This window comes from Gekko japonicus, unplaced genomic scaffold (assembly GCF_001447785.1).
Source record: "Gekko japonicus isolate JY-2015 unplaced genomic scaffold, Gekko_japonicus_V1.1 scaffold1013, whole genome shotgun sequence".
NCBI classification, from domain to species: Eukaryota; Metazoa; Chordata; class Lepidosauria; order Squamata; family Gekkonidae; genus Gekko; species Gekko japonicus.
Window position 1 is genome coordinate 253,233 of NW_015175386.1, and position 13,966 is coordinate 267,198.

At 42.5% G+C, this 13,966-nt stretch overlaps 1 protein-coding gene across 4 annotated transcripts in view; it reads right to left on the reverse strand.

Moving 5' to 3' along the window:
- Positions 1 to 2,926: 2,926 nt before the first annotated feature.
- The window catches only part of LLGL2 (lethal giant larvae homolog 2 (Drosophila)), an 86,996-nt gene continuing 75,956 nt past the window's right edge, over positions 2,927 to 13,966 (reverse strand). For 3 of the 4 annotated variants that reach the window (XM_015425635.1, XM_015425634.1, XM_015425636.1), the window contains exons 18-26: positions 13,186 to 13,302; positions 12,204 to 12,370; positions 10,436 to 10,697; positions 9,570 to 9,723; positions 8,557 to 8,597; positions 7,204 to 7,251; positions 6,245 to 6,287; positions 5,495 to 5,556; positions 2,927 to 3,326 (exon numbers count right to left, since the gene is read on the reverse strand). In XM_015425635.1, coding sequence (XP_015281121.1) covers positions 3,319 to 3,326; positions 5,495 to 5,556; positions 6,245 to 6,287; positions 7,204 to 7,251; positions 8,557 to 8,597; positions 9,570 to 9,723; positions 10,436 to 10,697; positions 12,204 to 12,370; positions 13,186 to 13,302 — 902 coding nt within the window. In that variant the 3' untranslated portion in view covers positions 2,927 to 3,318. The remainder of the gene's footprint in view (positions 3,327 to 5,494; positions 5,557 to 6,244; positions 6,288 to 7,203; positions 7,252 to 8,556; positions 8,598 to 9,569; positions 9,724 to 10,435; positions 10,698 to 12,203; positions 12,371 to 13,185; positions 13,303 to 13,966) is intronic. The other variant, XM_015425637.1, reaches the window with a different exon arrangement.

Sequence of the window (13,966 nt, forward strand, 5' to 3'; positions counted from 1 at the left end):
CCTGTGTGCTATTATTTTACTCTGCTGTAATGCCTAAGCCAAACAACTGGAGGACGTACTGGGGGAGTTCGCTTCATTGCCAGCTTGTTGCTTTTAGAGCCTGAGAACTGCACCTGTGTTATGTCTGGAGATAGCCTGGTTCTCAGGGAATGAGCGCGCAACCGTTTCCTTTCACCCGCCAGCGGGAAAGTGACCCATTGGTTCTGTATCTGTTTCAAATCCCTTTATTATGCTTGCCCTTATGGTTTGTAGTCAGTTCTAACAAAGAACGTGTTTGAGTGTCTTTCCAATGCTTTGAAATAAATTTTGCTTTTCTTGAAAACGTGGATTTATTCTCGATGCTTGGGGATCCAACACCGTGTTGGTCTGCAGTAGAACAGTTAGATTTGAGTCCTGTAGCGCCTTAGAGACCAACAAGATTTACATTATCAGACAAAGGGAGCTTTCAGTCTCGAGAGCTTACACCCCCCAAAAGCTTATTGGTTTCTAAGGTGCTACTGGACTCAAATGTACTTGTTCACTTTGAGGTAGGTAAGTGGATAAGCCGCCCTGAGCCACTGGGTAGGGCGGGATATAAATCCCAAAAATAAATAAATAAAAATAAATTCAAGATCACCCATCAAACGGAATTTTATTTATTTATTTTATTTACCCTTCCATTTGTATACCGCTCACCCCCTGAATTGCGCAGGAGAGATTTGAACCTGGCTCTTTACTAGTCATAGCTCAACACTAGAAGGATCACAGTGTATGATGCAGTTGTATAGACAAAAACAATACCACTGTAACAATTTGCAGTAAAGATTTTTAAAAATAAATCTAATCCACATAAACCATTTTTAAAAAAAATCTGTTGTAGTCATTTCTATCAGTTTTACTTTAAAAAAATCTTTACTGCAAATTGTTACAGTGGTATTGTTTTTTCGTCTATACAATAGTTCAACAGTAAGCACCAAACCATACTTTTCAGTTTGATTTTCTCACTTCAGAAACAGAAGCATCAGATTCTATCAAACCAATATTGAGGGGCAGTTTTGATTTATATACAAAACCCCCCTCAACATAAGAAGCAAACCACATGTGACTAATTTTGTTCACTGTTACTATGACATCCACTCTGTGATAATGCATTATTAAACAGATCAGTGATATTTTACAGTAACTTGATTTCTAGATTACTGATTACTGTCTTTATTTACTATTTATTTGACTAGAAGACAAGTTTTTTTACACTAGAGTTGAAAGCAGTTCAAAGTGGGACCACTGCCTACTGTGTTTGCACAAAGCTCATTGTCACCTCTGTTAAAGGGATGTTGCAAGGGGTTTGTATTGTTTCTGGATAATGCTGGTTGCATGGAGAAGAGTGTTTAAATCCAGATGATAAAAATGGGGGGGGGGGGGGGGGGGGTTACCCACAGCGCCTGCCAAATGTTTAAAGCTTTACTTCTCTAAATGGATGTATCTATATGTCATCGAAAGAAGATTACACAGACAACCAATTGAAGAGTTCCAACAGTACCTGATGAGGGACACTTCTGCCACTTGTTTCATTTTTAAACTGGGGAATTGGGCTCAAACTAAGCTATTTGCCCAAATATAATCAGAAAATAGCTCCCTCCCCCCCATCCCAGTTCTGGAATTCAGACTGTCTTGGTGCTCTTGATGACATCCTGGTAATTCCCTTGAAAGGCCATTCCTCCTTCGCTGTGACCTTGAAACACTACCATAGCAGTGATGTAGGGATCTGGGAAATGTAGGTCTCAAGATCATCTTTACTACGGACCTCAGCATTCAACACATGAAAGGAGGAGGCCACTAGTGAGATTTCCCAATTGTTGCTGCCATGTAAGAGCAAAGGGTAAGTTGCAGCTGCCGCAGAAGGGGGCCTGGGCCAGTTCCACATGGGTTATCTGCCCCACGTTCATTGCTTTGATAAGGGTTCCCCCTCCCTACTTCACAACGTTGTGGTGCCTCCGTGCATCTCCCAGTGCTTCCCCCCCAAGTTTTGGGAAAGATTGCAGTAAAGCTTGGAAGGCTGCTGTGTGGGGAAATTTCTTCCCTCTGCCACCATATAATATTGTAACAATATCTGTAACAGGTTTAGTTGAGTTCTCAGCATTCATTTTTCAGTCTGTTGAGATATAAAAGGAAAGTCATCTCTTCACAATGGAAAGGGCTAGAGACTATTTTTTTTAAATGGAAGATGGAAATTCATGGAACTTGTTTCACCTATTGTTACAACGGTATATTGATATAATGGCGTTCAAGTGCTACTTTTAAAAAATATTGCAGAAGGCCTGGTGGCATGGGGACAGGTGGCTGCTACTGGCAGACTGGGGCAGGGAAACTTACAATGTGGAAGCCGCACTGCCATTGTGTGTTATTTGCAGCCACACCAGCAATGGGAAACCACACAAGCCCCTCCCCTGTGAGAAGCCACCTTGGCAATGGCATGGATAACTACTTTTGAACTGGGCCTATCGTTAGTTGCAGTTTAGGGGGGGCAGCTTGAGTTCTCCATTCTGAGCTCCCCTGTTTTAGACTTCAGCGCCATTTTGTCAAAACAAGGCAAAATAACTTGGGTACTCATTGACCATAATAAAAAAAGTATGTAAAGATACTGGTTTATTTCAAAAGACAGATCAATGTAGTGTTCAGACACAACACAAGTTTGATTAATTTTCTGATTTGAAAAGCTACAAAAATAGATTCTACTTAAGTCCGCCAATCATTGAACAGTACTGTAACATGACAAAAAAAAGTTTCCAATTATCTTATTTAAAAAGTTTACAGCAGCCACAGTAATCTAAAGTGATATGGTATATTCATTTTTTTTTTAAAAAAAGCACACTTCTAAAATAGGTCTCTAAACAAAAACACTCATTATGATTTTTAAAAATGTACAAAAAAAATTTAATCAGAGGTAACAGTATATTAAAAATTCTTCAGCCAAGGCAGCAATATTTATAATTTAAAACCCAATCCAGCAGAAATCTTTTTTTAAAGAAAGGATAGAACTGTACAAACATTTGAAGAGTCGCAAAAACATACGAAGAGGCATGGAGGAAAAAGGAAGACAAGAAAGTCGTTCCAGCCTGTGTGCAAGACTAACGACACACCAGGAAGAGACGGCGTCAAGTGAGGCACAGCGCAGGAGAGGAGAAAGAGGTCAGTGTCCAACCAAGACGGGTTCAGCCTTGCAATCTAATCCGAGGCCCAGGGTCAGTGGATGCATCTCCCCAGGGATGGCAGGCAGTAGTGTTACGGCACTCCTTCCAAAACGCCAGACGGCATCACAGTGACGCCACCAGAACACAATCATTCTGCTAGGAAGAGAAAATCACACAGTTGTGTCATGTCATCAACAGAACCTGACGTAAGAGCCTCACAAAATTCCACATATAAATTGGGAACGATGATCTTTGCTACTATCTAATAATATTAAACCAGAGCCCCTAGGACAGATCTGGGTCATTTCCGCAATGTAACTGCTCCCACATTTTTGGTGGCTATTACCAAAGGAACCTCCTACATAACAACCCCCAAACTTTCACAGTATGTTCGATTTGCTAATTCAGAAATCTGCCATAAGGATGCTGAAGAATATAGCCAGTGACCCAGCTCCTCTAGTCCAGGGGTGTCAAACATGTGGCCCGTGGGCCAAACCAGGCCCTTGGAAGGCTCCTATCTGGCCCACAAGTAACTGGCTGTCTCCTGCTTCTTTCTCCAGTTCAATCACACAGGAGAGGGAGATAGGGAAGCCTCTGTTCCCTGCATTGGCTGAGGCTTCTTCCCTCCTCCTCCCAGGAGCCAGAGCTTGCATCCTGGTCAGGCTGCCTCAATCGCACAGGAGACAAAGGCAAGCCTTTCTTCCCCTCCATTTGCTGAGGCTCCTCCCCTTCCTCCTGCCTTGCTTTGCTCAGCTGCCTCAATCACACAGGAGAAATACAAAGCAGCAACTTTAAGACCAACAAAGGGTTTTTAAAAGTTTATTTATTGGGTTTTTCACATACATAAACGTAAATACGCTAAACAAATCTCTTGGAAATATAGAGGATCGCCCATCCATTAACAGTTCAAATAAAACACCCTGAATCAACATAAAATATTTTTCCCCCTAGAGAGAATTAACCCAACCACCTATAAACTCTCGACCACGATTCTTCAAAGATTTTTTCTCCTTTCCCTTTTAACAAAGTTGTTAATTTATCAATTTCAGCTACATCTAGTAATTTCTGTATAAATTCTTCCCTTGATGGTGTTTTTTCTAATTTCCAATATTTGGCAAATGAGATCCTCGCCGCAGTCACTATATGTACAATCAAATGTTTGTCTGATTTACTGTATATCTCTGGTATGATATTTAATAAAAATAACTCTGGCTTTTATCTCTATTATTTATTGTATTATTGATTTATCTTCCTCCAAGGTATGAGCTTTTTTGTGCCTTGCTGCAGTGTGTGTTTTATTGGGCTCGTTATGCTAAGACTCTCCTGTGTGCAACTGGGTTCCCTCCCCCTTTTCACTGTATTCATGCCTTCATGATCCAGTCTTTCTCAGCAGAAGCAGGAAAGCAATGAAGTATTTAGATTAGGAATAACAACAAGCCCGTGAGGCGGATTAGGCTGAGAGTGTGTGTCCAGACCAAGTTCACCCAGCACATTTCCTTTGTAGATTGGGGATTTTGAACCTAGACTTCCCAGATAGGAGGCTGATACTGACCACTATACACTGTTATCTCTCTGTTCTTGCACTGCCTCATAGGAGTTATAGTTATTTCTCTGGGGAAGACTATAGTTTTGTAGACAAACAGGGAACTCAGGGAAGGGTGGTATATAAATTGAAATTATAAATAATTAAATACATAAAGTAGCCCTCAGTCTGTGTCAGGATGCCTTCTCATGTTCTTGACGTGGAACAACTTTGGAAGCTTGTCTCTGCTAGCCAGCCTGTCATCGATAATATAGCTGGAGGTTCGCAGGTGTGTGTGGGGGGAAAGACTAATGGTGTGCGCGCTAACTTTAGGCGGGCTGAATGAATGGACTGATTGGAAGGGTTAGCGGGGGGGGGGGGGTTTGTCTGAATCATGTATAATTCCAGAATTGGCACTGGAGACTTTAGTTCTGACACAAATGGTCTTAGCTTGACACATGCAGATCTCTCAATACACAAATCACTGACCAGACAGTGTTGTTGGGAGTAAGTTTGTTCAAGAGTCTGACAAAAGTAGCATTTTGTCCATCCTGCATCTAGGCTATTGCAGTAATGTTTACTCTGAAGTCCATTACTATAAAAAAGGACACACAATTTGTGCTTTCAAAGTGTTCTTCCCTATAGCTGTTTGTCCAAAAGCTTAATCAATACTTCAAGAAGTTACAGGGAAGAATGGTCCTGAGGTGATCATAGCCTCGTAGTATGGCATTTGGCCTGAAGAAACACTATCGTGTTGCATGTTTGAATGCTCAGACATGAGTATTAATGTATGTTCACTTACCTCCTCCATTACTTAGTCTGTGTCCTAATTGGATTCCCCTTGTATTTCTGTCATTATAGCTCCTGCAGAGACAACAGAACAAAGTCAAAATGGGACAAATAGTTCACGCCCTTCCAGCCCTGTGTATCATTGCCTTGTTCAACAGCAAAGTTCTCCCCTTCCACCATCAAGCCCTAGAGTAGATAACCATGCATCACAACGAATATTTCATGTAAGTATAGGATCACTGAGTCAGAATTCTCCTTTTGTGAAATAAGAACTGAAGATCCAGTGCCACAAATATGAATTGGTGGGAATGTCATATTGCCCAGTTTCCTCTGTCTTCTCCCAGCCCAATTTTTCTTTCATCTGTTCCACCTGACTTTTCATTGTAGCTAAATGGGCACATTTTTCTTGCTCTCGTGAAAGCAAAGGATTTCTTAACCTGTTCAAATAAGTCCTGAACTATTCACAAGTCTGGGATAGCATACCTCTCAATCCCAAGCTGGTTGAAGAGACCTTTGTAAAAAATTAGGGGAGACTGTTTTTGCTCTCATGAGTTCAACTCTGATCACTGTTGAGAAGATTATAAGCTTGGGAACATGCCAAAGAAAACCCTTGAAGAACCAGCACTGTTGGGCAATCCAAATCTGCTGTAAAATGGCACTTTCAGATCTTCCCTGTGGCTTCTCCCTTTTGTCATCTGAGCAGACTTCAACTCTGCAGAAGCCCCAGCAAGGAAAACGGAAGCCTTGGTTGCAAGGCACTCACCCTCTTCCACCTTCCAGAGTACTCTGTATTTCCTTCAGAACTTCTAAAAGAACAACAAAAACAAAGCAGTCATGAGAAACAAATGCAGGTCTGCCACAGGCTCCAGCATTATTGGTTTGAGAACTACCTGAACCTCACTTTAGCGTGGTCTCTGAGGTTCCTGCAAGCTTGTCTACAACATTTTATGTCTTCAGAGTATCTACCTGTGCTCACGTCATATTCACATCTGATTCATATCAGATATCGTGACTGCATTTGGAGCTGTGATTATATTGGATGATAACACCCTTTTATATTTCAAACTTCCAATATTGTTGAAGTACTTTGGCTGTCTGACTAAGGTCCTGCTTCTTCTTCCTTGACAAAGCTCAAAGGTTTTACCGTTAGTGAGGTTTTGTGTTCTGTGTTTTGTTTGCTTGGGTTTTTTTTGCCATGTTAACTTTGTTTTGAATGCATTTCCTTCTTGAAACAATTACAAACTGTGACAAACTCAGGCTAACATAATTCAGTTTTGCCAAATAATTTTCTGTCTGTCACCTTTGATCTGTTTGTTTACTTATTTAGGATAAATTGTAAGCTCAAGTCAGCTTACAATTAAATACCACAGTACAAAACACAAACCATTAAAACACATTTCTTTCACGCATAGCAGCATCACTGAATGGAGGCTGCTGGAGCCTGATGCTACCTAGACACTGAAAAACAATTAACAGATGCCAACAGGAAGCTCTGATCAAAGTGTATAAATATTTGTCCCTTGAACTGAATTACTGGCAACCCCATCCTTTAAGGAAAACCAACAGACCACCCCCTTTCCAGTGTAAGTCATGTGGACACCCACTTGTATGTTATTACAAGCTACTGGAGTGGGGAAAAAATGCCCTGGAACCAAGTCAACCGTTTCAGGCCAATTCCCTACAGAAATCCTATCCTCCACAAATGAATAATGTCCTCCTTACTCTCATCATTGAGCAGGGCATGTTCCATCAACTTCCCAGGCTTCCTCTCTGAAAAAGAACATGCAGAAAGTTAAGAGGCAGTGAATTCCCATAGTACAACATACAAAAACTCAGAGGCCAGTAACAGTCATTCCAACTTATCCACCCCAGAAGAAAAATAAGAGGTTAAGCTTATCTCTAGAAGTTGTTAAAAGCTACTCTTGTTACTCCCGTTTTGACAGTCTCTTATCCTCAAAAGGACTGAAGGTCATGACGCAAGGTGTCGGATAACAGCCGGCATTTAGTCGTACTGAGTGTTCTTCCCTCCAGCGCCTCTGAGCAACAGAATGCCAGCTTCCACCTAAGTTTTTCTATGTTTCTGTAGTTAAGAAAGCTAATGGCAAACCCAAAAGCCTTAGAAATTCGACCCTTGTCTCAGAATTTAGAAATATGTCACCCGAGGAATAGAAGAAGAAGAAGAGATTGGATTTATACCCCGCCCTTCACTACTCAAAGGTGTCTCAGAGCGGCTTACAAACTCCTTTCCCTTCCCCTCCCCACAACAGACACCCTGTGAGGTAGGTGGGGCTGAGAGAGCTCTTGCCAGAAACTGCTCTTTTTTCAAGAACAGCTCTTATCAGAACTATGGCTTGCCCAAGGTCATCCAGCAGGTGCAAGTGGAGGAGTGAGGAATCAAACCCGGTTCTCCCAGATTAGAGTCCGCACACTTAACCACTACACCAAACTGGCTCTACACTACACCAATACAGCCAGTTAAGTTGGTAGGAACCCTTTCAATGCGACACAGTGTGCCCAAAACTGTATTTACAAAATGCACTACTTGACACACTGCACAATCAAAATTCAGAGCCAATGTCAGTAGTGCCACAATCTTGCCACCATCCATAGCCTGCCATCAGATTTATTCAGGCCAAGATTGCTGGCACTGATCCAAGTTGTCTCGTTTACTGAGGCTGCTGCCACACAGCAATTGTTCTCTGTGTAGCTCTCATTCCCTCTGCAAATGCAGAGGCATTCACAGTGGCAAGGGAGCATTTACACACACACAGCATACATACAAACTTTGACTGCAATCTTTCCGAAGAGATCATACCAAACCAGGTTAGGGAAAGTCTGCAGCAAAGTATGGGGGAAGACATGGGAAGTGAGCAATCAGGGACACTGTATGTGGATGATCTAATGCCCCCCAACACTGCTTCGGTTTGGATGCCAATCTGGAGCAAAAACCCCATGCAGAAGTAACCTGACAGTGATGGAAATCACCTACATTTACATCCATTTTCTGCTTTTTAAATAAGCAAAATGCAGGACACCAAGCAGTAGTTTAACTTTGTGTGTTCATGTCTCGCTTACCGTCTCCACCTTGTTCACCAGAGTTCCGTCCTGATTCTTCGCTGTGGAAGAACAGACAATGAGACAAATGACCACAGAAGACTTCCTGCCAAGACTTGGCCAGTCAGAAATTAGCTCACCCCAGACTGGTCTATAGAACTGATACAAAAATTACCTGGACACTGTTGTAGGCAACTTATAAATGTACATATGATTGGTTCACACTGCACTGCTTTGAAGGACGCCTGTTATCTTTAAACAACTTAATACCCCAAAATGCACAGAACCACTTAGCATAGACTTGGTTTTCAAGCACTGTAGGTGATAAAGCTTGTGTCTTGCTGTACCACTTTGGACTACAGATTCACATGATAAAAATGTTCCCCCATATGAAACAAATTCATGGCTCACAGAAATCTAGGATATCAGGGACAAGGATTCTACCCTAGCCTCCTCCCTTGCATATTATTTCTATGTAGAGAGATTTGTTTTGCATACAGGAACAGTCAGTAATATGATCCCTCAACCAGCAGTAGTACTGCACAGATAAAGGTTTGCCACCCTAGTAAACAATAAGCCACAGTGTTCTCAGTCTTTGAGAATTCTTTATCACAGATAGGATAGACACATAACTAGGATCTTCTACCTCGTTTGTGAGGCTTTGTTTTGTGGCATTTCCCTGTGCAGCTGCAGACATTTCTACATAAGTTACAGATGAGGACATGGTACTGAACATTTCTGAAATACATTCGTCTTTTTGAAAAGAGAAGACAACAGGATAAAAGACAGGTGCAGCCTTGTAAACAGGTTGCAAGACCAGCAGGGGCACTCTATTATCTGCCAGGTAAGGCAACTGCATAGAGTGACATCACATCCCTGCTCAAGGTAAGCATGAAGCTCCTTGGCTACAGCTTTCTCATGCTTAAGTGTGAGTAAGACAGCAACATGAGTAGAGTGTTACCATGCCAGCAAGCACCCTTTCGGTGGCAGTGGCCTACTGGCTAGGTCAGTGGAAAGGCTGCAAGCATTCGTACTTAGATTTCTTTGAAGCTTTCTCCATGCCAGATGCACTGTGCACATAGTTATTGCCTGTGTTTTCGGGTGCTTCTACTAGACAGCGTGGTTCAACCAGCCACTTCGTGGAAAGTGAAAACCTCTCAAACTCTGATGGGGAGATGAGATAGAACCCTGCAAAGAAAGATGAAAAAACTGCAAGCTGTGCATACAGACACACAGAGAGCCCAACTGTATGTGAGAACCAGGTTTTCTAAAAAGGCATATTTGCATTTTGCCCACCCAGACTAAAGCTAGACACTTATTTGGAAGCTTGTTTAAAAGCCTATGTGTTATGTGGACTTCCTTGAATGAATGAAATGGAATGTTTGTTTCATTTCAGTTACCCCCAAATTTATTTGGAAGCAAGTGCCCTTGAAGAAAATAAGATTATTTTCAGAGTAAACCTGCATAGATTTACGCAGCACAAGCAAATTAAAGTTCAAGACTGGCTTTTTAGAGTACATGGGATTATTACAAGAGATTTACAACACACCCTGGATGGATTGTAAAACTCTGATTCTTGTTGGGCCTTATACATGGACAGCTCTTGAAGGGCATACTGGCAACCAACCCCTATCCTCCTTAAAAGTTGGCATTGTGCAAGTATTCCAGGGAAAACTAAGGAACACTAGACTCCTTGTTAGAGACAACTTTAAACAACATAAATTGTCAACGCAGCCAAAACCTTTGGTCTAGATTTCAATTTTGGTCTTTCCAACAAAAGTACACTTCCTAGGTACTGTGCACAGTAGAAAAAGGAAGCTGTTGTCACACATTATCAGAATAAAAGGTTTCCATAAGTCACAACAGCAGCAGCAGAACTTGCAGGTGACTGTAGCGTTACCTTGTCCATATCTGGTGAACACACAGGAGGCAATGCCACTCACATCCTCCTTGCGGATGCAGTGATAGCGCACTTGTATTTTGAGGGAAGGCAAGGAAATGATGTGGATGTCTCCTAGGTTTGTCAGAATAGCCAGGTCATTTTCACTGTACTCATTCTTGTTGCTAGCAAAATTGGCCACTGTCACCTTTCGCACCCGACAGCCTTCCAAGGCAGTCAACTTGAGCTTCAGTTTGGAGCTGACCTTTGGCAATGTGAAAATCTGCCAACGCAAATAAGCAACATTATATTCATCCGCAGTAACACAAGCTCTCCACGTGCAGCAAGAGAGTGGGCTTAGGAGCAGCTTCTTTCCATCACTAGAGAACAGTCCAGATTTCTGCAAGCAGTGAGCAAGTGGCTCTGCTTTGCTGCCTCTCACTGCAGGATGCAGAGTACTTCACAAGCAGCAAAACTACAATACAGGAATGGGATGGGACCATAGCCAGTTCTCACAGCTTCCAACACCACCCACTTTGATATAATGCAGTATCAACAAAAGACTGGCTTGCAATCAAGATCTTCTAAGTAGCCAGACATTTTCCTTTGTTGCGTGAAGTATGATTATCAGACTAAGTGCATTTTAAAAAGAACTGGAGAGAAGAGGAAGGTAAAAATCCCTGCTGTATTAGCCTAAAAGGATGCTCTTTTCAGCTCCAAAGGCAGTTTTATACAGAGGGCAAAGCTGAAATGTCACTCAACATCAAGCAACGTTCAGTAAGGGTTATCTCCCTTATAAGTAAAAGCCGAATGGTGGTGGCACTTCTCTAGAACATTCCACACGCTCCAAAATCAGATTGCTCTCTGATCTGTCACTCAGAATCTCTCCCTATCCACTGGCTGCATTGCTTGAGTCTCGCCTCCAACAGTTTGCTGTTCCTCTCCCCCCCCATAGCCAGTCAGAACACAGAGGTTATTTGCATATGCAGCCTCATTGGCCTTTGCCTCGGAACACAGAGGTCGTTTGCATATGCGACTTTTTGCTTTTGCCTCTAACATTCTAAACAGTTTTGCTCTTCTGAGGTAAAATGTGTTCAATCTCCAGGTGAGGGCTGGAGATCACTCAGAATTACAATTGCTTTCCAGACGGCAGAGATCAGTTCCCCGGGAGAAAATGGTGGGCTCTGTATCCTTATATGCTGCTGAGGTGGCCCCCATATGACAGCCAATGTGACGTAGCAGTCAGGGCTTCAGAGCACGGGAGAGGCTGCAGGTGTGTGGGGGGTGGAAAGCTGAAGAGTGAGGGGGAAATAAAGGTAGGTTGATGATTGGCTGGGCAAGAGATAGGGTTGCCAACTCCAGGTGGGAAATTCCTGGAGAGGTGAGGGATGGAGCCTGGAGAGGGTGAGGTTTCAGGTGGCGTGGGACCTCGGACAGGTACAAAGCCATAGACTCCACCCTCCAAACCAACCATTCCCTTCTGGGAAACCGTCATTGCCAATCTCCAGGTGAGGGCTGGAGATCACTCAAAATTACAACTGTTCTTTAGGTAGCAGAGATCAGTTCCTCTGGAGAAAATGGTGGACTCAGTGTCCTTATACCCTGCTGAGGTCGCCACAGCAAATTGACACTGAGTGTCCAAGGCCGGGGCACCCGCCCAGAGCCTCTTTCTAGAGGTCGTTGTATTTATTTCCACAACGAGCCTTTTCCTAGTCAAGAATAAATGGATTTGTAAAAGTTCCTTGGCTGCTGTGATCTAATAGAAATGCATGTGCATGCCCACACTTACCTTAAATTGTTCTTCAGATACCACAAGAAGCTGGTGGCTACCTTGCATATCAGGGCTCTTGGAAAGATCATGTGCTGCTTCCAGGGGCTCTGGGAGAGGAGTGCTGTGACCATCCAGGACAAGAATCCCCACAACAGGTGCTCTGTGCATGAGTTGGATTTCTTTGGCTGTGAATGATGCAACCAGAACTATTCACCACAGATAGGCAAGGCTTCATCCAAAGACAACAAGAAGCAAACTGCCCTATACTTCCCCTTGTAACTAGATTTGCTGGATTCCAAAATAGCCAATATATTTATTTATGTATTTTTTATATTCTGCCATGGCATCTTCATGCACTCAGGGCAGGTTCTTGCCCTGGAAGTGAAAGCATTAAATGGAATCATTGGATGGGGAGGGGGAGTAGGAGCCTGATAACCAAAGTGCCACAGCACATCTGAAGAATTGTTCTCTAGAGAGAAATAAGCAGCAATTAAGTTTGGCTCTCAGGAAGAATTCTTTATTGGAAGTAGTGGTACATGGTACCTAGGGGAAGGTGTTGAAATCAAACTTCTTGGAAAGAATTTATGAAAAAATCTGAAAGACATTAAGACGTACTTTCAGTCTCAGAAATTTGGTTAGATGATCCTGATACTCATTCTATTACAGAGGAAAATGTTCTAGATCCTTGGGTAAGATAATATGAAAGGTGGCAACAAGAGAAAAAATACTTCAAAACTTTTGCTTGCATTACTGTGAGCGGTCAGGAACTGCAATACCTACATACTCAAGAGCTTGTGTAGTAGCTGCAGCCATCACCTTTTAGTTATTTCTTACAGAATATACACATTGCCTTTCACACTCTTGCACATTTAGTGCACAAGACATCTCAAGGTTCCAAGAGGTTACATTTTTTACATTTTAGGATGGAAGATACCTATGTTAGCCCTACTGGTGGAAACAGCCATTTTACTAAATTTAAAGTAATGCTTGGCTCACTCACCCTGCTCTGCCTTGACAGGCTCATCCATTCTTCTCTCGGCTGGAGGTACACGCAGAGAGAAGGCATACACAGTGCCACCATTGGTGCCAGCCCACAAGGAGGGACAGTGCCGAGAACCTAAAACAGAAGCAGAACCTGTGAGCAGAATTCTCATGTTTCATGTACTGCAAGTGACTGAAAGCAAATCTGCTCCTTATAGTTGATAAGGAGTAGTGTTGGACTCTGCTTGTTTCACATTTGTGTCCCAAACACATCTATGCATCAAACTACACACACTAGACTGAATAATGCAGCCCAGGGAGTTTTAGAAATCTGCACAGCCATAACAATTCAGTTTGATGTGCAATACACCCACTGAATAATGTATCCAAAGTCCTAGCCTCCAAGGTTGTGAGAAAAGATAAAAGATAATGGAAATGGCTGGTAAGTGATGGAGTGAAAGGTTTGGCAAGGTTAGTAGGAGAGCAAGAGAAAAAGAGAATGAGGTCAGCCAACATCTGCACAGCTATTCTGTTCCTTTCCCTCTGTTCCCCTTTCCTATGTGCCACACATATACATGACTAATCTGACCACACTGAAAGTTTAATACAGAAATCTAGAGGTTTTGAACTTGTCTGATTCCAATGGGGTACCAGTATTATTTGCTGCATCAAACACAAAAGAAAAGTCGCATGGCACCCTTAAGACTAACCAATTTATTTTAGCAAGGAACCCGAACCTATTTTATTAGATGCAGTGAATTCATCTTGTGTGTTAAGTCATTCATAGGGTCAGACTTATG